Below are 24,063 nucleotides of genomic sequence, written 5' to 3'. Positions count from 1 at the left end.
TGGGAGAGGCCACAACAGTGAGAGGCCCGTGTACCGCAAAAAAAAAAAAAAAAAAGCACCTGTAGGTATACTCATATTTGTTCAAGAAGCTGATGATCAAAGCTTAACCCTAGGGTTACTCATGCTTATTCTAGCTGCTCAGTTCTATGACTCCGGGTTCTGGACTGGCCAGACCACCTTCTCTCGTCCAAAGTCCCCTTCAGATGCCCTGCTGTTTCGTCTCCACCTCAGCTATGGAACAAACCCCACCCACCCGCATTATGCACCCTGGTCTAGAACATGATGTCACCTGCTAGCCACCACCACCCTCTGCTGGGCGCCCTGCCAAGGACCCTGATGCAAAACACCACGCGGGGGAGGGGGTGGGGCAGCCTCTGGCCACCTCTTGAATGGACCAAACCCCAGGCTCAAAGGCCATCACAGTTGATAAACTAATGACTGCCAGGGCTGGACGTCAGATGCCAGCACCGTCACAACCATATCATTATGTTCTGATACTGACAATGCTTTTTAACTGCCACAAACGTGAAATTCAAGGGAACAAGTGACCAAGGAAAACACATGCATGGCCAAACAAGGGTTTGGCGGGTTCAGGCTAATTCAGTCAAATAAATGGACAGGCAACAGCTCCCTGAGCCAAGGATGGTCACCTGTGACTCGCGGCCGACAGCGCCAGCTGTCGTTGAGGAGGTGCTGCTCCTCAAGGACCCCAGTGCCCTGGAGGGAGCTGGCACTGCTCTGAGGCTGCACGTCTCCCTACTCACCCTGCACAGGGGCTCTTCCAGCTTAGAAAGTGTGCTGGCAAATTCTGCAATTATTTCCTAAGCGCCTAGCTTTCTGTGCACACCAGCCCAGCTATGGCGTGGAGCTGAGTGATTCATGTCTGTGCTGTGTATGAAAAGCCTGCATAGGGCAGTGTCTACAACCCTCCTGGTGTGCCCTGTCTGTGCCAACTGCTGGGCTCCATGCCTTTCCTGAAAACACCGTGTGGGACTGTCCAAATGTCCCGACGAGACAATGCCCGGGGTGAGGGGGCGAGAAGACCCGTGGTGGACAGCCACAGCCCTGCACAAAAGGTTCCTGCTTCAGGGCTAGGCAGTCTCGAAAGACATGCATAGTGCTGGGCTGCAGACCCCTCCAACCACAGGCAGGGCCTTGCTCAAACTGTCCCCAGCTGAGGACGGGCGGGGCCATGTCCCGACCCAGCTCACTGCCCACCACCACGTCTAGGAGGCACCAGGATCTGGGCCTGCCTGACCTGTCACCACAGACCTATTTATACTGGGAGCAGTTAAACTTGGGCGTTCTGCTTGGGGATGCCTCAGCCAGAGAAGCCAAATGAATTGTGCTCGATTAGAGCGATGCTGTTATTTTTAAAGCACAGTGTAGTACAGGTGAGAGAACATCTCCAGGCAAGTTCTACTGTCTTCTCTCTGTATGGGTGTGCAGGTAAAATGTCAATAAACACACGAGATTAGCAAAGAAAAGCTGACTCAGCTCTGCTCTAAGGAATCTACTGATAGAGGAATGATACGCCCTGGGTTTCTGCCCTAGACTAAAGGCAGTGGCCCCATCAGATCATTATAGAAAGGACTGTGGTAGGCTGCCCAGTGGCCACACGTCCTCCCAGGTCCACAAAAGGCCCCCTGAAGTGGCCATGTGGCTCCTCCACTGGAGGTGAGCCCTTGGGGGCTGGCCTGAGACTTGCTTTGACCAAGGCCATGGGTGGGAGCGGCAGAGTTCTGGGTGGGGCATCCAACGCCTGCAGCCTCTCCTCCCTTCTCCTCCTGGAGCTACCCTGAGGACTTGTGAGGGAGTCTCTCTGGTCCCCTGGCTGATGGCAGGGCCTGCTGGGTAGCTAGCACCAAGCACCAGATGTGAGGGGGTCCTTTGCGGGGCTGCAGCCTGGCCAAACCTCAGCTACATGGAAGCTGGGAACCATGAGAAAGACTTCACTGGTGGTGTTTCGAGTTGCCAAGTTTTGGGGTGGTTTATTACACAAACGCTCATAGAAACCAGACTTTTACTGCATGAAAATATTATATGCAGGACGCCTGTGACGGCTCTCATGCACAGTTTTTCTGGCATTCCTCAGGAAGTGAGAGCCCTTGCCCTCTGTCTGGCTGTCCGCACCCAACAGTGCATTCTGTCAACCGAGAATTGCAACTCTCAAGGGTGGCTGTGCGGGACCACAGTGGGCATCTGGTCCCCATGCGCCTAGTGGATGGCCCCACCTGGAGGACCTAGCCCAGCTGAGCCAAGCCTCAGGCTCCGAGAGAATTCTGGCTCTGCGAGTCGAGACCACTTAAGAGAGAAGGCCCTAAACTCACAACCTGCCCACGGGCGGCAGAGCCCAGAGCCCAGCAGACCTTCAGACCCCTCGTGGGGGTCTGGCACAGGCGGAGTCGGGGAGTGAGTGGCCTAGAGGCTCTGGGCTGACAATGTGATCACCACCACAGCCCCTTTCTGGGAAAGGCCCCAAAGAACACCTCCGGCTGACAACGCGCTCCTTCTTTCTTTCCCCAGAGAGGAGGCGCCAGGCAGGCGGCTGGGGCAGAGCTCGCTGCGCCCTTCTCAAGGGCTGCCCCAGGGACTTCCCCGGTGGTGCAGTGGATAAGACTCTGCGATCCCAACGCAGGGGGCCGGGGTTCAATCCCTGGTCAGGGAACCAGATCCCACATGCATGCCACAACTAAGAGTTCACATGCCACAACTAAAGAGTCCACCTGCCACAACTAAAACCTGGTGCGACCAAAAAAAAAAAAAAAAAAAAAAGGAGCTGCCCCGGCCCCGAGGTTGACTCGCTCCTTTCTTGCTCTTGGTGTCCACCTTCCCCTTGAGGTCGCTCTGGATCTCTCTCTCCGGTTATCACTGACATTTAAAAACCCACGATTCTTGCTTAAAATACAGTACAAAAGGATAGTCATTAAAAAATCATGCTCCCAAAGATGCAGCACGCCTTTACTCCCAGCCCGCCCTCCGGCCACCGCAGGCTGTTAGCTCTCCATCAGTGCCTGACACCCTCACTTTCTGCCAACTGCTCAGGGGTCCACACTCCCACAGCGTTTCGCAAACTAAGCCAACACCCTTCGGCTTGATCTCGGGGCCTCTCCACATATGTCGCAGCTCAAACTGCTGGTCTTCGCTTTGCTGCCTTGGGCTCCTGGCACCGAGCCTCCCAAGAGCTTCTGTAAGTGCTCGCTGAGTGCCCCCCGACCCTTCCCGAGCCCCTGCAGCCCTCTGCCTTCACACGTGCCTCTTCTGGGTACAGCCACCCTGTCCCTGGCCAGGCCCCTTCCTTACCCTTCAAAACTCAGAACAACTGGCGTGTCCCTGCAGAAGCCGGTGGGGTTTACTCTGTATTCTAACTGTGCTCAGCTTACTGAAGTCCCCACGGGCCCGCGAGCTAGCGGGCCCTGCACACTCATACCTCCTGGCAGCCAGTCGACTCAGTCCTCCAATAAAACTATCACGAGCTGCGAACTGCTACACACATAAGGTGAAGGCACTGCTTCAGGACCCTTACACTTTCCAAAGGTGTCAATTTTATGTCCCTGACGGTATAAACACAAATCCTTTAAGAGTAAAATACTACACTGAAGATAGAGAAGGTGCTCTTAGTTGGTTTAGTCGATTTAACACAAAAGGTCACCAGGGTTGAGATTCATCCTGATTTAGGAAGCTGAGTATGGAGGGGGAACTTCAAAGTGAGGTTTAACAGCCTCGATCACTGAAAGCCCATGAAGTATATACCACATGTGTGCTTTTCCCCAAGGCCGGCAAAGAACTGGGGCGAACCGCGGCTGAGTTTTTAAAGTGCAGCCAAGGCAGTTTCAAAGCTGCAGAATGAAAAGGAACGGTGCCACCCCATACTGGGGACAACGTGTGTCTGTTTCTGCTCTGCTTGTCTGGATCAATTACAGAAAATAACAGCACTGTGTTTCATGAGCATGGAAGGAAGAAGCAGAAGTGCCCAGCCCAGAAGGGTGGCATGGCCGAGCACAGAGAGGTGGGACCGAGAGTGCGCCACACAGAGCTCTTGTGGTGACCACACTGGACCAGAGAGCTGTTACTACACGTGTGAGCTGGCCCGCAGAAGGCAGGAGAGGAAATGGACGCAGTCAGCAAGACGAGGAAGACGGGCTTTTAGGAAGTGGGCAGAGGTCACTCAGAAGGCCCAGGCAGGGGAAGGAAGCTCCGATGCACCAAGCATGGCCGTGGTGGCCCAGTGAGCAGGGGCACAAAGGGCACCACAGGGTGGAGAGGGCACAGGGCCCGACCCTGGGTCCTCCCCGCAGGGCTGACACCACGCTGTGACTGTGGCGGGGGTGGATGTGAGGGCGGGCACCTGTCTCTGCTGCACAGGAGGGGCCAGGTGAGGGCTCAGCCAACTCTCAATTACCTGCCTGTATGAAACACTAAGAAGGGCAATCTGACTTTGACTCTGTTTTTAAGACATAAATAAAAATAAGATGCCACCATCTGACTCGTCCCCAACATGGCCAAGAGCTTAATGAGGGAGGGCTTCGCATGCTGACAGAACAGGCCCTGGCTGATGGTCCTAGGGGGGCAAGGGGCGAGCTACACTTGACAAGGTGTTTAAGACTGGAGCGCAGAGGCCGGACTGGAGAGAATGATGGGGAAGAGATGGCTGTCTAGGACAGGACCACGCCAAGGGACGAAGAGCAGAGGGACGGCGAGACAGGGTGCAAAGGCAGACCCTGGGCCAGCCAGGTAACTGGGCGCAGATGCAGGGGGAGCGCTTGGGGGCTTGCACCCCTGAACTGCTTGATTACTCTACCACAAACATAACATTCACCATTAAACATTTAGAAATAAAAGTTTTCTTTTTTTTTTGCTGTACGCGGGCTTCTCACCGCTGCAGCCCCTCCCGTTGCGGAGCACAGGCTCCGGACGCGCAGGCTCAGCGGCCACGGCTCACGGGCCCAGCCGCTCCGCAGCATGTGGGATCTTCCCGGACTGGGGCACGAACCCGTGTCCCCTGCATCGGCAGGCGGACTCTCAACCACTGTGCCACCAGGGAAGCCCTAAAAGTTTTCTTTAAAAATAGGGATACGACAAAATTATAAAGTAAATTATAAAGTCAAACGTGAAAGGGCAGCTTTAAGATAATCACAAACAGCTGAATGTAGACTGAGAATGAGATTATAGTATTAGAGAAGTATCTTGTTAATTTTGTTAGGTGTGGTGAAGAAACCATTCCCTTGACAGAGACACTCAGATACATTTATGACAGAAAGTAAGTGGGGAAGGAATAGATTTCTAAAGACTGGCAAACTGCAGAGAGCTAGTGAAGTTGCATGATGGGTCTCCTCACAGAGGTTCATTTCACACTCCTGTCAACTGGGGGAAGAAAAAAAAAGCACAACGTGAGAGTTGTGAGTTAAGTTTTATTTGGGGCAAAATGAGGACTAGAGCTCGGGAGACAGCATTTCAGATAGCTCTGAGAAACTGCTCTAAAGAGGTGGGGGGGAAGGTCAGTGTATTTGTGATTTTGGTGAAGGGGGAGTCCATGCGATCGAGCACAGAGTTTTTGCAGAAGGTTTCTGCTAGTCTCGAGGAGCAGACGGCACCATGAAGGATTTTAGTGCTTCTCCAGATACAGGGAGATGACAGAATTGGGCTCATAAAATCTTCTCCTGAAAATATCTATCTGAAGACCTGTTCTCCCAGCTTTTCCCAGAGCACAGAGTGCTTCATTCCTGATCTCCACCCCCTGAACTCCTTTCAGGGGGTGTTGGAGGTCGGCAGCTGCAGAGCTCATAATCTGATCCTTGTAGAGGTAGATGCTAAGTGTCAATTTGTAATGGACACTCCTATTGTATGTTTGAAAACATCATAAAAAGTTTAAAAAATAATAGGAAAGCAGAGTATAGAAGGGCAGGGAGGGGGAGATGCTAAATTTGTGCTGTTTCTGCTGGACACAAAAAAATTCAGTCCTAGCAGTTCCTCATAAGCCCTCTGCAAAGGGAGGGAAGAGAATGATGACGGAACCAACTCTCAGGACAAGGAATTTGACATCCCTTATCTGATGCAGAAATGAGAGATCAGAAAGATGATCAATCTAAATCTTAAAACCTAATTTTCTTTATCTCTCCCTAAACTATTTTTTCTAACACAGAGCACAAAGCATTCTTAATAAAGCCAACGATTTCCAAGGCCTTCCGTGGGTCACAAATGCCTTTGAAAATCTGATGAAAGCTCTGGATCCTGTCCCTCAAAAAATGAGCATACAATAGGTATTGGTCCTAATTCAACTTGGAGAGGTGATCAAGTCCACTTTGCTGGGATGGCCGCGGAGGGACACTGCTATTGTAAATGTCCACTGATTTACACCATCCTGTCCCTCTCCCTCAAGGAGACGCTGTGCCCTGGAGAATCCTGACAACAGAAACCAGCACATAAAATCTGGCCCAAAGACGCCAACCTGCATGTATTCTCGTATTAAACTGAAAAGTCCTTTTTTGAGATCCTTTACCCATATCCCCCGCAGAATCTCTCAAAGAGGTGCTAAAGAGATGCTTGCTCTGACCTGCGGAGCCCAGGGACCCAATCCTCACTCTGCATTCTTCCTCAGCAGGCTGCCTCTGTGCCTGTCAGTACTCTCACTGTGCTGTCCTCATCCCTGGGACAGATGGACATGGTGACCCTCCCATGAAGCCAAAGAACCCCCAAGTGTTACCTTCCTCGACACCATGTGATAAAAATCCTTTTCAAGAATAGGTGGAGCGGGCTTCCCTGGTGGCACAGTGGTTGAGAGTCCACCTGCCGATGCAGGGGACACGGGTTCGTGCCCCGGTCCAGGAAGATACCACATGCCGCAGAGCGGCTGGGCCCGTGAGCCATGGCCGCTGAGCCTGCGCATCCGGAGCCTGTGCTCCGCAATGGGAGAGGCCACAACAGTGAGAGGCCCGAATACCGCAAAAAAAAAAAAAAAAAAGAATAGGCGGAGCACAGAGCATTTTTAGGGCAGTGGAAATACTCTCTATGATACATAATGGTGATACATGGCATTATATATTTGTCCAAAACCACAGAACACACGCCATCAAGAGTGAACCCTAATGTAGACTATGGGCTTTGGGTGATGATGACACGTCAATGTAGGTTCATCAATTATAACAAATGTTGTAACTCTGGTGGGGGATGTTGATGGCGGGGAGACTGCATGTGGGGGGCAGGGGGTACATGGCAAATCTCTGTACCTTCCCCTCAATTTTGCTATAAACCTAAAACTGCTCTACAGAATAAGTGTTTTAAACAATTTTTTTAAGCAATAACGATAACGATATTAATACAAATACTAATAATGGTAACAGCCACTGTGATGCTTTCAGCCCCACTTTCCAGAGCTCTGCACCACAGAGCCACAGTGTGCCTCTCCACTGCAACCCATTCCCGCGACACCAGGCATTCACACACGGACGTTCCCCGACCTAGATCCCTGTTAACTCGCAATAGCTCACTCACGTGCTATTCTCCCCAAAACCAAATATAACTTAAGAAGACTTGGTTGGTTCCATAAAGAGGTTACGTCTGAGAAAAGGAAGGCAAGGGACAGCCTGGACACAAGATGAAAGTCTGATTCTGAAACCTCTCAGCTAGGTTTATTTGAGCGATAACCTTGTAGCAACTGTCTTCAGAAACCACTAATATCTGACATCACAGGCAGAGGCACTTCTTTCCGGGCAGTGCATTTGTCTACAGTCTTGGGAAACACACCGCAGATCTCCTCCCATAGGAAACCAGGTCTCATCTTGCTCATGGAGCAATGCAGCTTCCAGGTTGCCATGGAAACCTTGCTGGGCAAGGAGGTTCAGACCCAGAGGCGGCATTCCTGATGAAACGGGGCTGCTGGCTCCCGCAGTCAAACGTACCCAATCTAAATGTCACTAGTGCTTCAGGGTAAAAGGGTAAAGCTCACGCTCAAGGGCCCAATGGAAGCAGGCCGCCTTTAGATAACAAGTCCCCAAAATTCACAAGGAAAGAGCCAGATCAACAGTGACGACAGCCAGCCTCCGGTGGGCCCTTCCTCTGCGCAGACCCTGAGCACCTCACACATACTGTCTCCTTCACACACCCCGCCATGGGGCACAAGGGGTCTGAGCAACTTGGGGATCTACCCTCCAGCTTCTGCTGGGCCAGCTGCCTGACCTGAAAACCAAGGAACAGTCATCAAAACCCATAAATATCACTGGCCAAAATGCTGTGAAGAAGTTCTCCCACTAGGCACGCTCTGTATCAAGTAAACGTGTGAAGAGAGAGGCTCTAAGGAAGAGCCTCACCGGTTAACACAGAGAATTTAGAAGGAAGCCTTCACAGAATTGACTTTCAAATACAAGAGAACAACGTGAACATACTGATCTAAAATGTCATTTATACAGAAATCACATGAACTGGTTTTCAGGTGTTCCGAGGACAGTGGGACAGAGGAGCTTCCTGCGGGGCCTTTCCTTCCGTGGGCTTCCTTCCTGCAGCATCACCATCCTGCAGCAGCCTTGGTGAGAGCCTGGGAGTGGTGCAAGCGCTTCTCCACATCCTTGCCGGTTTAACACGTTGGCTGTTCCAGGGAGCAAGGCCTTGAGCACGCCGCGCTCGGAAAGAGGGACACGCCCCTCCAGAGAAGGCGGTTCCGGTTGGGCCTGGTGTGACGGCCGAGCTGGGCTGACGCAGAGAACTCGGGTCGGTGGGGCTTCCAGCCACCTGCCTGCCTTCCTTCTCGACGGTCCTCAGAACACATGCACTTACCTGGACGGCCAGCCACCATGGGCCAAGACTCCAAACATAAGAAGACACCTGCTCCTCTGGGCCTTACCTTGTGTACACTTTTGGGGTTTTCCAACCAAGCATAGTACATTTCCTCCACATAGTTCGAACTAGTCCCGCTGAGGAAGGGCTCCGCAGCAACGGGGGCAGTATAGCACCGGACCTGCCCAAACGTCCTAGCTGCTGCTGGTCTGTTTTGTGAAAATGTCTTCACAGTCTGGGAAGCCGTCAACGGCCTCAACTTAGCAGCACAAGTCCTTAAGTGAAACATTCTTGTCCGGAAGTCTCTCACGACTGTCTGCACCAAAAAAAGAAAGAAAAGTTAGAAAGAGCATTGTAGCAGACAAGGCTACAGGGGGAAAACCTCGCAGACTGTGGCTGGAGGAGAAAGACCCTATAAATGCATTTGTGGCCGCGTGCCCCGCTTCAGAGAGCACGACACAGCATGAGGTAGTCAAACTGACCAACCTCCTATGTACAGGGTCTGTGCTCGACGTGGGGAGGAGAGAACACGGCTGCAGAGGTTATGGTCTTCGCCTGCAAGTTTCAATGTAGTGTGAGGGATACGATATATCATGATAAATATGTGACGCCCTGTAAGTTTATACGTTGTATAAAACAATTATAGGAAAAGGCAACAAAGATTAATTAATGATTAGATTAATATTAATTGTAAAATGAGAAAGATACTTTCTAATCTATCCGGAGACTACCGAGTACCCGCTGGACTCATGGTATTCTGGAGAACACGGAGACATTGGAAAAATATTTTGCTCACCCTCAAATAATTTATCTTTGAGCAGCAGAAAAAAAAATTAAAAATCACAGCGACAGCACTGAGCGCTTGAGAGGCACAGAAAATGCCAACAAAACTCCATGGGAGAACCCGCTCCTCCCAGGTGCTCCTGTCCAGCGGCTGGCAAAGCTTGGGGAAGGGCGTGGAGGACAGGGAGGATTTCGCTCTGGAGAGGCGGGAACGGCAGGCATTCTAAACATAAGAATCAGGAGGAGGAAAGACAGAGAGGCGGAAAGGTGTGCAGAACACAGGGGATGAGCAAGGATCGTCTTGTCTGGCAGGAGAGGTGGACTAGCTGGACAGCCAGGGGTCCTGAGCCCCGCTTCCTGGGACTGGGAGCGGGAGGAGGGCTGACGAGCAAGGTAGTGGGCTCTGCAGGAGGAAGCACGGGCAGCAGTGACTACACAAGTGTCTACCTACCTTGGGGCGCTCTGTGGTCATCAACTTGACATGTTAGGACTCTTCACGAACCCCACCAACTCCCTAGAAGGCAGGCGCTAGCTCTTCTGTTTTACAGGTCACCTTTCTGAGTTTAAGTTTTCCCCAAGGTTGAATGGACCTTGAGTTTGAGGATTGTAATTTTACTAAATCTAGTATGTAACTCCATCTACACTAGCCATTTTACAAAAGCAGCTGATGCACCCACCAGACCATGAAAGAGTTTAGACCGTCCCCGGAGGGGTCTTGAACCACTTCCAAGCATGCGTCAGAATCCAGATGCCTCCGGGAAGGGACCCAGTCAGGAAGGGATATGGACACTGTGCAGTTCCTCTCCCCATAAAAATCCCGGCACCTTCCAGTCAGAGCGAAAGAGGCTGTGGGAAGGGAGCCCCAGGGCAGGGATGAGACTCACCACGGCCCTCTGCCCTGAGATACGGCGCCTGCTGGCCTAACACATGGTTGCCCTTAAATCTGCCTTAAAGCAAGTGCCCTGGCTGTAAAGTTGGAATTACACCCCACCTCCACTCCTGCCTGAAGGAAATCCAAGCTCTGAGACATGCTGAGAATTACCCAGAAATAAATGTTACATAAACTATCCTCTACACAGTTTATAAGAACCCTTCCTCTTAAGCCAAATATGATCAGAATACGCATAAAGGACACTGACAGAGAGTGTCTGGCCTGTTCTGCTCAGAAAAGACAGGTCAGCAAAAGGGAAAAGCAGAACAGGTACTTTAAAAACAAACTGAACAACAAACAAAAACTTGCTCCTTAAATATTAAAGATGAACAAGCCTATATTTTGCTACAGAACGCAATCTGAACTCCTTTTCTTTTTAACGTTAAGTAACTTCAGTAGTTCTTCCTCCCTCCAGCTAAACTCCCATTTTCTCTAACAGGCAGACAAAGAAAGACACTGATGGCAAAAATACTACCTCTGCTGCTTTCCACGTTAATTTAAAAAAAAATTCAGGTCCCAAGAAAAACTCATTTTTTCCCTCCAATGTCATTATTATCTAGGCAGCTTGAAACACTCGATGGCCTCTGAGTTGGGGTTTTCTCCTAGAACACAGCAGCAGCATCACCTCCATTAGTATCATCACCGCCATTAACTGTCATTATTCAGTTGCTGCGAAAACCAATTAACAGGCACCACACTGACAAGCACACAACTGCTCATTTCATGTGCTCTTGCCAATGCAGTCCTCCCAATATGATACTAGAAACAGACCACGTTACCTGTCACCAAATCTGACAGATAGCTCAGTGCTGCCGAGCACTGTTACAGCAGTTTTCAAACTTCCCTTAAGATGACTCATCGGAAAACCTGCCCTTCAGCAGATGGCTCAACATCCCCGGCCTCCACCCTGGGAAGACCAGGAACAGCTGTTCTCTATCCACGATCTGATGGACCCGCAGAGCAGACAGCAGGTATATACATTTCAGAGTTTGGTAGGTTCAGATTCCATCCTTCCAATTCCAGAGTCGACATTACGAAGAGTGCACCATTTTTGGTAGAAACACTGAGTTGTTCAAACACTTTCATGAAAGCTTCGGGTCGTCCAAAAAGTCCAAGTGTTCTGACTTGTGGTTTAGAACAATATTTCTACTTGACGAGGGGGCCAAAAATTCTCAATGGGGAAAGAATAGTCTTTTCAACAGACGGTGCTGGGGCAACTGGAGATGCACATGTGAAAAAATGAAGTTTGGACCCCTGTCTCACACCATATACAAAATTAACTCAAAATGGATCAAAGACCTAAATGTCAGAGCTAAAACTGTAAGACTCTTAGAAGTTTTATAACTTCCACGTTAAAATGGAATAAATCTTCATAGCCTTGAGACAAACAACGTGTCTTAGTTAGGACACCAGAAGGACAAACAACAAAAAAAACAGACAAACTGGACTTCACCAAAATAAAAACTTTCGTGCTTCAAAGGACACCATCAAAAAAGAGAAGACAGTCTAAGAGTAAAAGGAATATTTGCAAATCATACAGCTGATAAGAACTCTTACAACTCAATAATGAAAATAAAAATAAACCCAATCAAAAAATTGCTAAAAGTGGGGCTTCCCTGGTGGCGCAGTGGTTGAGAGTCCGCCTGCCAATGCAGGGCACACTGGTTCGAGCCCCGGTCTGGGAAGATCCCACATGCCGCGGAGCAACTGGGCCCGTGAGCCACAACTACTGAGCCTGCGCGTCTGGAGCTTGTGCCCTGCAACAAGAGAGGCCGCGACAGTGAGAGGCTGGCGCACCGCGATGAAGAGTGACCCCCGCTTGCCACAACTAGAGAAAGCCCTCGCACAGAAACGAAGACCCAACACAGCCAAAAATAAATAAATTAAAAAATAAAATAAAAATAAAATTGCCAAAAGTGACTTCCCTGGTGGCGCAGTGGTTAAGACTCCACGCTCCCAATGCAGGGGGCCCAGGTTCGATCCCTGGTCAGGGAACTAGACCCCACATGACGCAACTAAGAGTTTGCATGCCACAACTAAAGATCCTGCATGCCACAGAGAAGACCCTGCATGCAGCACAACTAAGAGCCCTCGTGCCACAACTAGGACCCGACGCAGCCAAATAAATAAACTGATTAATTTTTTAAAAATTGCCAAAGGATACGAACATTTTTCCAAAGAAGACACACAAATGACCAATAAGCACATTAAAAGATAGATACTCAACATTATTAGTCATTAGGGAAAAAAATGCAAATCAAAACCACAACAAGATACCACTTCATGCCCACTAGATTAGATACAATCAACACAAGCAAGTATTGGAGAGAACATGAAGAATTTAGAACCCTCATACAATTCTGGTGGGAATCTAAGCTGGTGCAGTCACTTTGGAAAACAGTTTGGCAGTTCCTCAAAAAGTTAAACATAGAATTACCATATGACTCAGCAACTCCACTCCTAGGTATACAACCAAGAAAAACAAAAACATACGTCCACACAAGACCTATACACGGATGTTCACTGCAGCGTTATACGAGCCAAAAAGTGGAAACAACTCAAATGTCCATCAACTGATCAATGGGTATACAGAATGTGGTATAGCCACACCACGTAATAGTATTAGGCAATGTAAAGGAATGAAGTGTTGATATCTCTTGCAACATAGATGAACTGTGAAACTTTTAAGTGAAAACAGTCATTCACACACAAAAAACACATGTTGTATGACTTCATATAAAATATATATGAACATGTTCAAAAGAGGCAAACTGGGGCTTCCCTGGTGGTGCAGTGGTTGAGAGTCCGCCTGCCGATGCAGGGGACGCGGGTTCGTGCCCCGGTCCGGGAAGATCCCACATGCTGTGGAGTGGCTGGGCCCATGAGCCATGGCCACTGAGCCTGTGCATCCAGAGCCTGTGCTCCGCAATGGGAGAGGCCACAACTGTGAGAGGTCCGCATACCGCAAAATAAAGAAAGAAAGAAAGAAAAGAGGCAAACTGATACAGACAGAAAGCCCAGGACTGGGGGTAGCAAGGATAAGACATGACAACTAATGGGTATGGGGTTTTTTTTGGGGGGGGGGTGGGGAATGAAAATGTTCTAAAACTATTGATAGATAATGCTGATGGTTTCACAACCTTCTGATATACTGTAAAATGTTAAATTGTACAATTTAAATGGGTCAATTGTATGCTATATGAATTATACCGCAATAAAGGTTTTTGTTTTTAAATGTTTGTGAACAGATTTGCCCAAACCTAAACTTTATTATTTATTTTTTTTGCCACACTGTGCGGCATACAGGATCCTAGTTCCCCAACCAGGGATAGAACCCACGCCCCCCTGCAGTGGAAGCATGGAGTCCCAACCACTGGACCACCAGGGAAGCCCCTCAGTAAGGTTGTTTTTAAAAAAGTCTAAGAAGAAACATAAACGAGCCTATCCCTATCAATAAAGTACACAAAGTGACACTATCTGTAACCCATTAATTTCAAGATGCAAGTATAAATCTATACATTTGAGAAAAACAACATTAAAAAAAACCCCAAAACCAAAGCAAAATTTGTTTTTAAGGGTTCAGCGCTCTGCCCTTAGGAAAATAAAACAGAACTTTATCTGTGCCTGGACATTCCCCAGTCAGGCAGCACACACCTTACCCAAGGCCACCTCCCCATTCACAGGATGAGGAGATAAACTGACTTCCGAGGTCTACCACCCTCATGCTGGCTAGGCAGAGGAGTAATTAAAGAGGAAAAAACAGCCTGGGCAATTTCTCAGGACATGAGTCTTTTAGGGAAAAGCACATGTATCATTAAATGATTGTTACCATTGTGTGTTGCCTAAGAACCATTAAAAAAAACCTTACCTTGAGAGGCTTTTTGTTTTTTGCTTTTCTTTGGTTTTGGACTCACTAAGATTTTCATGATGAATCAAGAAAACAATGCTTGCTACATACCTATCGCTGTTAATCCATTATTCTAGTTTTAGCAGTGATGCAAAGACATTATGTACAGAGAGGGCACAAGTACCAATTTTCTCTTACTGGCTGAGAATCTCAAGAGAATGCAACGTCTTTCACTTGTGATGCCTCATCAAACATAAACTGAGAGATTGAGAGGTAGTGCAGAGTACTCTTAAACTACAAAGGTATTTTGTCATTATTACACAGAAACGGTGGTTGAGCCTGCAGGGCAAACAGGCAGAGTGACTCTTCCTTGCTGTGTGAGCCCTAAATGTGTCACTGATCTATGTTCAGTTTCCTTTGCCATAAAGTGAAGGAAGCAATCACTTCTGCTCCCTCAATGTTTTTTGTAATTATGATGCAAACATGAAAGAACTTTGCACACTTTAAAAGTACTTTTATGGGACTTCCCTGGTGGCACAGTGGTTAAGAATCCACCTGCCAATGCAGGGGACACGGGTTCGAGCCCTCGTCTGGGAAGATCCCACACACTGTGTAGCAACTAAGCCCATGCGCCACAACTACTGAGCCTGCTCTCTAGAGCCTGTGAGCCACAACTACTGAGGCTGCATGCCACAACTCCTGAAGCCCGCGCACCTAGAGCCCGTGCTCCGCAACAAGAGAAGCCACCGCAATGAGAAGCCCATGCATCGCAACAAAGAGTAGCCCCCACTCACTGCAACTAGAGAAAGCCCGTGCACAGCAATAAAGAGCCAACACAGCCAAAAATAAATAAATTAATTTAAAAAAAAAGTATGTTTATGACTAAAGGACTACAACCTACCAGAAAAAAAAAAAAAACCCACCCCACAACTAATGATATGTCTTAAAAAGCTGAAGTTCCCAAGGTAAAACTAAACATAAGTAAATTTGGAGTGGGTAGCTGAACAGATTGCTGGGGGGCACTTCCACCTCTGAAGTGGGAACCCCAAACAAGCTTCAGTGCATGGGTCTGAAGACTGATCCATCCTTCCCAGACCAGCACTGTGTTACCAAAGGTGCCCTGAATGCAGTGGTGTATGGTATAGGTAAATAGGCACTTTTTAAAAGTGTTGGTTAAAGTAGAAATTATTAAATTGTTATGGAAAGCAAGGACACTTGTCAATATTTATTTAAAATATAAAAAGGGGCTTCCCTGGTGGCGCAGTGGTTGAGAGTCCGCCTGCCGATGCAGGGGACACGGGTTCCTGCCCCGGTCCAGGAAGATCCCACATGCCGCGGAGCGGCTGGGCCCGTGAGCCATGGCTGCTGAGCCTGCACGTCTGGAGCCTGTGCTCCGCAGCGGGAGAGGCCACAACAGTGAGAGGCCCGTGTACAGCACACACACACAAAAAAAATAAAAAATAAAAATAAAAAGCACATACAGGACTTCTGTTTCCCACTAAATGCAGCTAAAAACATGAGATGCTTCATTTAACACAAAACAAAACATAAGACTCTGAAAGGTGGAGAGGAGAGAGACTGGGAAGGGACCTTGGGGCCCAAAAAGACTGAGCATTGAGTTCTCTGTTTTCCTTTTGCCTCATATATTCCAGGCTAGGTGCTGAAGAAGCTGGCAACCCAGAAATACCAACTAATGTAGACCAAAAAAAAAAGCTGCAGTAAAATCTCTGGCCAAAGGACCAGGAATGGGGCAGCCTAGCAGAACAGAATGTTTTAGACAATAACAACTCTACTGCAACCAACCCCACAGAAACACTGTGGCCCACTCCCACTCCACCTGGTAGTGTCAGAGGAGATCAGGGACGTCTATCCCCACCAGGTGACAATGAGACACCATCCCCACCCCAACAATCTAGGAGGGAGCCTGGATTCTACTCTCGCCCAGCAGTAACAGGGCAGCATCTCTCCCTTCCCAGGCAGGGTGGAATCACAAAGGTGTAATTGGGAAATTACACCCACACAGCAGTAACAAGGAGTCCCTACCCACAGATACCAAGGAGGCCAGGTGAGGAGCCCCCACCTCCATAACCAGGCAGCACCTCCTACCCCCCCAGCAGTGTCAGAGGAAGCTCACCAACACCAAGATGACACAGATGTTAGAATTATCTGGCAAAGATTTTCAAAGAGCCAGCATCAAAACGCACCTAGGAACATGCTTGAAACAAATGAAAGTAGAAAGCCTCAGTAAAGAAAAAGAAAACATAAAGGAGAACCAAACGGAAACTTCAGAACTGAAAATTACAATAACCAGAAGAAAAAACCTGATGGAGAGGGTAAACTGAAGAAAGAAGAAACAGTGAACATGAACATGAACAAACATGAACAAAAGGAATTTCACAATCTGAACAGAGAAAACAGATTGGGGGGAAAAAAAAAAAAAGAACAGGACCTCAGGAACATGTGGGACTATAACAAAAGACCTAATGCTGAATATAAATGTCACCAGAATCTCAGGAGGAGCAGAAAGAGGAAGGGGCTGAAAACATATTCAAACAAATAATGGCTGAAAACTTCCCAAATTTGGCAAAAAGACATAAACCTATAGATTCAAGAAGCTGAGAGAACCCCAAACAAAATAAACCCAAAGAAATCCACTCCAAGACCCATCACAAGCTTTTGAAAACTACAAACAACTTGAATAGCATATTTCTCACCAGAAACTATGGAGGCCAGGAGAAAGTGGCATAACACTTTTCAAGTGTTGAAGGAAAATAACTGTTAATCCAGAATCCTATATCCAGCAAAAATATCCTTCAGGAACAAAAGGGGAATAAAGGTCTTCTTAGATGAAGAAAAACTAAAAAAATCTGCTGCCAGAAGACCTACCCAAAATGAATGGCTAGAGGAAATCCTGTAAACAGAAAGTAAATGATAAAAGGAATCTTGCAACATCATGAAGAAAGAAAGAACAACAGAAAGACAATATATGGGTAAATATAATTTCCTTTTCCTCTAGAAATCTTCTAAATGATGTGTGATTGATGAAGCAAAAATTTCAACACATCTGATGTGGTTCTAATGATATGTCTGTAAAGGAAATATTTAACACATTACTGACTGGGGGATTTTTGCAGAAACTAACGCCTGTGGCCATAATACGTCTCCAGTCAAAAATGTGTTAAAAGACAATTTTAAGTGGAGTAGGATAAAGTGATGTAAACAGAGATATGGTTTCTATACTTCATACTGATAAAATGATGACACCAGTATACTGTGATAAACTATGTCTACATAATACCTAGACAACCACTAAAAAAGCTACACAAACAGATATACTCAAAAACACTACATATAAATAAAAGCAGAATTTTAAAATGTGTTCAAGTAACCCACAAGAAGTCAAGATAAAGAAAGCAGAGGAACAAAAAACAAAAGAGGAAATAAAGGATAAAATGGCAGACTTAAGTCCTAATGTATCAATAATTACTTGATATGTTATGTAAGTGACCTAAATACAACCATTAGAAAACAGAGATTGGCAGACTGGATAAAACAACAGGATCCAATAATATAAGAAACTTCAAATGTAACAGTACAGGAAGGTTGGAAGTGAAAGGATGAAAAATTATATACCATGAAAACATTAATCAAAGGAAAGCAGAAGGACTATATTATTATCAGATAAAGTAGACATCAGAGCAAAGAAAATTACCAGACACAGAGATATTAATGACAAATGGTTAATCCACTAAGAGGATATAGCAATTCTAAATGTGTACACACCAAACAACATAATTGCAAAATATGTGAATCAAACCAATAAAAGAGAAAGGAGGGGCTTCCCTGGTGGCGCAGTGGTTGAGAGTCCGCCTGCCGATGCAGGGGACACGGGTTCGTGCCCCGGTCCGGGAGGATCCCACATGCCGCGGAGCGGCTGGGCCCGTGAGCCATGGCCGCTGAGCCTGTGCGTCCGGAGCCTGTGCTCCGCAACGGGAGAGGCCACAACAGTGAGAGTCCCGCATACCACAAAAAAAAAAAAAAAAAAAAAAAAGAGAGAAAGGAGAAAAAGACAAACCTACAATTATAGTTGGAAACTTCAACCCCCCTTTCAACAAGAGATGGAAAAGCTAGACATGAGGTCAGCAAGGATACAGAGAAACTCAATGAAAGTACAAACTACCACAACTGACCCAATTTGAAATAACTATTAAAGAAATTTCACATGTAATTTAAAAGCTCCTGAAAAAGTAATTTCCAGGGAATTCCCTGGCAGTCCAGTGGTTAGGACTCTGCACTTCCACTGCAGGGGGCACAGGTTCGATCCCTGGTTGGGAAACTAAGATCCTGCAAGCCACGCAGTGCAGAAAAAAAAAAAAAAAAAAGAAAACATTATTTCCAGGCCCTGATGGTTTCACTACAGAATTCTATCAAATGTTTAAAGATTAATTAACTCCAACCCTACACAATCTCTTCCAGAAAATACAAGGAGGAGAACTTACCAATTCATTTCATGAAGCTAGTATGTCCCTGAAATGAAATCCAGACAAAGATAGAAAAAAGAAAAAGGAAAAAAAAGCTTTAAACTCATATTCCTCATGAATACAGATGCAAATAAATAAATAAATACATAACCTTGACAAAATATTGCGAATAGAATTAAGCAATATATAAATATAATTATACACCATGACCCAACGGGGTTTTTTCCAGGGATGTAAGCTAGTTCAATATTCAAAAAGCAATGTAATCTACCATACTGACAGGCTAGAGAAGAAAAATCACATGCTCATATCAATAGATGCAGATAAACACTTGATAAAATTCAACACCCATGATAAAAACTCTCAGAAAAGTAGGAATAAAGGGGAACTTTAACTTAATATAAAGCATCCACAAAAGCCTACAGCAAACACATACTTAATGGTGAAAGACTGAACGCATCTTTTTAAAACTGGGAGCAATGAAAGGATGTCCACTCTCATCCCTACTACTCAGCGTAGCACTGAGAGTTGCAGCCAGAGCAATAAGGCAAGAAAAGGAACTAAAAAGCGTATGTATCAGAGAGTAAAAAATAAAACTACTATTTGTAGATGACATGAATATCTATGACAAAATCTCAAGGAATCTACAAAAACACTTATAGAACTAATAAGTGAATTCAGCAGGGTCACAGGATACAAGGTAAATATACAAAAAACAACTGTATTTCTACAAACTATCAACAGACACATGAAAACAAAAAGTTTTTTAAAGGAAATAGTATAAGTCTAACAAAACATGTTCAGGACTTGCATGCTAAAAACTAGAAAACACTGATGAAGGAAAGAAAAAACCTAAATAAATAGACATACCTTGTTTAAGGACTGGAAGATTGAACATAGTAAAGAAGTTATCTCCAAATTGATAAACAACTTTAACACAATTCCTATCAAAATCCCAGCAAGAATTTTTATAGATATAGGCAAGATTATGCTAAAATTTATATGGGAAGGCGAAGGAATTAGATCAGCTGAAACAATTTTGAAAAAGAATAATGAAGTGGGAAGAACCAATCTACTTAATTTCAAGATTTATTATGTAGCTGCAATAATCAAGACTTGTGGTACTGATGGTGAAATAGACAAAAAGACCAATGGAACAGAACAGAGAACTCTAGAACAGACCCATACAAGCACAACCAACTGATTTTTGACAAAAGAACAAAAGCAATTCAATGGAGAAAGAACAGTCTTTTCAACAAATGCTGCTGGTTGGATACCTATGGGGAGGGAAAAAAAAAAAGAAAGAATGAAAGGAAAAGAAAAGAAAGAAAACACTCAAACTAGACTTCACACCTTATATAGAAATCAACTCAAAATGGATTATAGATTTAAATGTACAACACAAAACTATAAAACTTTTTAAAAAGTATGTAAGAGAAACTAGAGCCAGGCAAAGAGTTCTTAACTTGACACTAAAAGCACAACAGGGCTTCCCTGGTGGCGCAGTTGTTGAGAGTCCGCCTGCCGATGCAGGGGACACGGGTTCATGCCCCGGTCAGGGAAGATCCCACATGCCACGGAACGGCTGGGCCCGTGAGCCATGGCCGCTGAGCCTGCGCGTCCGGAGCCTGTGCTCCGCAACGGGAGAGGCCACAACAGTGAGAGGCCCACATACGACAAAAAAAAAAAAAAAAAAAAAAAAAAGCACAACACATAAAAGACAAAATTCATCAACAGGACTTGATCAAAATTAAAAGTTTTTGCTCTGCAAAAGATACTGTTAAGAAGATGAAAAGACAAGCTACAGACTAGAGAAAATATCTGCAAACCACATATCCAGGAAAGGACTAGAATGTATAAGAAATTCTCAAAATGAAACATTAAAAAAGGCAAATGATCCAATTACAAAATGGGCAAAAGATATGAAGAGGTATTTCACTGAAGAGGATATACCCATGGCAAATAAACACATGAAAAGACATTCAATATCACTAGACATAAGGGAAATGCAAATTAAAACCACAATCACTACACATCTATTAGAAAGGCTAAAATTTTAGAAAATGATAACATCACCAAACGCTGGCAAGAATATGGAGAAACTGGGTCACAAATACATTACTGGTGGGAATGTAAAATGGTACAGTCACTCTGGAAAAGTTTGTCTATTTCTAAAAAAAAAAAAAAAAAAAAACTAAACGTGCAACCACCATATGACCTAGTGATTACACTCCTGGACATTTACCTCAGAGAAATGAAAACTTATGTTTACATAAAAGCCTGTACATAAATGTTTATAACAGCTTAATAGCCAAAGAACGGAAACAATCCAGACGTCCTTCAATGGTTGGAGAGTTAAATCAACTGTGGTATATCAATAGCCTGGACGCATAAAAAGGAACAAACTGCTGACACAGAAAACACCCTGCAATCATTTTCAGAGAATTACACTTAGTGAAAAAAGCCAACCCCAAAAGGTTACTTACTGTATGAGTCTCCTTATGTAACATTCCTGACACGCCAAAATTACAGAAATGGAAAACAGATTAGTGGTTGCCAGAAGCTAAGGAATTGGAAGCAGGATGGAAGTGGGTATGGCCATAAAAAGGTAACAGGAGGGATGCTTGTGGTGATAGAAATGTTCTTCATTTTGACTGCTATCAATGTCAATACCTGGTCGTGATATAATACTGTAGTTTTTGTAGAATGTTATCATTTGAGAAAAGTGGGTAAAGGGACACTGAGACCTCTCTGTACCATTTGTTATAACTGTATATAATAGATTTGCATGTACAATTTCTCAAAATTATACCATTCTAAAATAAATTTCTCAATAATTGTACAATTATCCCAAAATAAAACTACCTAAAAATTTTAATGGAGACGATACAGTACTTTCGTCAAATGGGGCAGTGAGGAGTAAGACTGATTAAAAGCAGATGTGAAACACATAGATGTATATGCAAGATATACATGTAATAAAAACGGTAAATATTTCACATTTAATAAACTGTGCATTCAAATTTAAATGAAATCAACAGAAATTCATATTTCTGAAATTAAAGTTAGTCTTTAAAAGTAATTGAATTTTGGGACTTTCCCAGAAGTCCAGTGGTTAAGACTCTGTGCTTCCACTGCAGGGGGCCCGGGGCTGGATCTCGGATCCCGCATGCTGAAATTTGGAGATGGCTGCATACTGTAAATACACTACAAACCACTGAACTGCATACTCGAAAGAGTGAATTGTATGATACATGAATTGTATCTCAATAAAGCTGTTAAGGAAAAAAAAAGTACTCGAAACTTGGAAACTGCTCTCAAAAATATAATCAGGATACTCTGATATTTCTCCAACTTTCAAGAGCTAGTCCTCAGCTAATATGCAAAGCTAGAATAGTATTATATATTTTTATACCGCGCAGGTCTTGCACAAAAATCTGTGCGGTTGGACTGCTGCACGTCCTGACACAGTGCAAACAAGGCTTCATCCCAGGTGATTCATCCTAAAGCTGCTCAGAGCAGTGTACGTGGAAGTGGGCCTCTAGTCCCTGCTTCAAAGCGCTGGACTGCAGAACAAGGCACAGAGAAACCCCAGGACAGAGTTCACACCTCAGGCCTGAGTCATCTGTTCTGGGCGAAAAGCAGAGAAAGCAGTTTCTTATCTACTCAGTCTCTCGCCACCGGTTTTCTAAGTCTCGGTACCCAAGGTACGCGGACATCAGGTAAAAGGGAAAAGGTACACTAGTGTGTTCCTCGAGGAAATGCACTTCATCTCAACAGGAGCTATCAAACCCCTGGAAGAAAGAGGAGTATGGTGGCGTACTGAGTACGGTAGGGTACTGCAGGGTATTCTACTCATAAAGGGTGTCACCCCAAAGAGCTCACAGAGAGGATGGGTACCGAGGGTGCTGAGTATGGAGGGATCCTGAGTATATAGGTACGGAGTACGGTAGGGTGCGGCAAAGTAATCCACTCATCAGGGGCGTCACGCTGAGGAGCACAGAGAGAATGGGTACGGTGCGTGCTGAGGACAGCAGAGATACTGAGGAAGGTAAATGCTGCGGGGTAATCCAATCCACTCAAGGGTTCACCCCAGGAGAGGATAGGGAGGATGGATACAGCGGGTACTGAACACAGAGGATACTGAGGGGTAATCCGCTCCTCAAGGGAGTCACCCCAAGGAACACAGGGAGGATTAGTACGGTGGGGTACTGAAGAAGTGGGGGTACTGCGAGGTAATCCGTTCCTCAAGGGTTCACCCCAGGAGCGAAGGATCAGCCCGGACAGAAGCCGACCAGCGTCTCCGCGCTCTGGAAAGGGAGGACTGCCCACAATTCGCAGCAGCTTCTTCAAGGGCGTGCCACCCTTCCAACCGTCCGGGTGGGGAGAGGACACTGCCGGGCGACTCCCACGTGACGCCTCCTCGACCTTGGGGGTCACCCGCGCCGCGGCGCCCATTCCCTCACATCCGCCGCGCGGCCCACCCCCTGTCCGCTACAGCCAATGGAGCGCCGCTCCGCGCCCCGCGCGACCTCTGCGCACGCCCGCACCCGCCAATCTCCGCCCGCCAGGAGGCACCCGCCGCGCCATTGGCTGCCACGCCCGTCTGTCAGGCCCCGTCCCACCCACCTCCCCCCGTCAGCCCCGCTCCAGCCAGCTTCACTCCTTGTCACCGGGGCGCCGGCCGCAACGAGGGCGCGGCGGCCTTGCTCCCTGCCGCGACCCCCGCCTCCTGCCCGACCGGCGCGGAGCCTCCCAAATCCGGCCGATCCCGGCTGCAGCCCGAGCCTACCTGTCTCCGGCTCAGCTCCACCCGAATGAGGCGCCGACACCCCACTCCGGGGCACCAAACTCTCGGCCCCGCCCCGGCGTGTGGCGTCAGCACGCCGCCCCGCCCTGGGAGGAGAGGGGCCGCCCCTAACTCGTGAGCGGGGTCTTGACGTCACAGAGTTGCGGCCTCGTTGCTCTTGGCGCGTTTTTGGGGGAGCAGTGCAGGTACCCAGGCTGCGGCTGGGAGTCGTCCGGCCGGTCCCTACCGGGATGCGTGACGGGTCTGAAAAGGGGGTCTGCACGTTGCTAAGTAGTGTCTCCTGCAGTGGGCTGTCAGGAGTTCTCTGATGGAGAGCTGACCTAGTCTGTGCTGACAGACAGAAAGGAACCTTGATCAGCCGTGCGCGCTCGAGGCGCAGCAGGTAGTGGCCCGGGGGAGTGAGAACCAGGAGACCCCAGCGCCGACACAACGGTTTCCCAAA

The 24,063-nt window shown here is 46.8% G+C and overlaps 1 protein-coding gene across 1 annotated transcript in view; it reads right to left on the bottom strand.

The window, feature by feature from the left end:
• The window catches only part of OGDH (oxoglutarate dehydrogenase), a 74,772-nt gene extending 51,071 nt beyond the window's left edge, over positions 1-23,701 (bottom strand). The window contains exons 1-2 of the mRNA XM_082632844.1: positions 23,604-23,701; positions 8,837-9,085 (exon numbers count right to left, since the gene is read on the bottom strand). Coding sequence (XP_082488970.1) covers positions 8,837-9,058 — 222 coding nt within the window. The 5' untranslated portion in view covers positions 9,059-9,085; positions 23,604-23,701. The remainder of the gene's footprint in view (positions 1-8,836; positions 9,086-23,603) is intronic.
• Positions 23,702-24,063: the final 362 nt, after the last annotated feature.

The sequence above is a fragment of the Mesoplodon mirus genome (assembly GCF_964341445.2).
Source record: "Mesoplodon mirus genome assembly, chromosome: 9".
In the NCBI taxonomy this organism is placed as follows: domain Eukaryota; kingdom Metazoa; phylum Chordata; class Mammalia; order Artiodactyla; family Ziphiidae; genus Mesoplodon; species Mesoplodon mirus.
The sequence above is the reverse complement of the archived record's forward strand: the minus strand, read 5'-3'. Positions and strand labels throughout refer to the sequence as shown.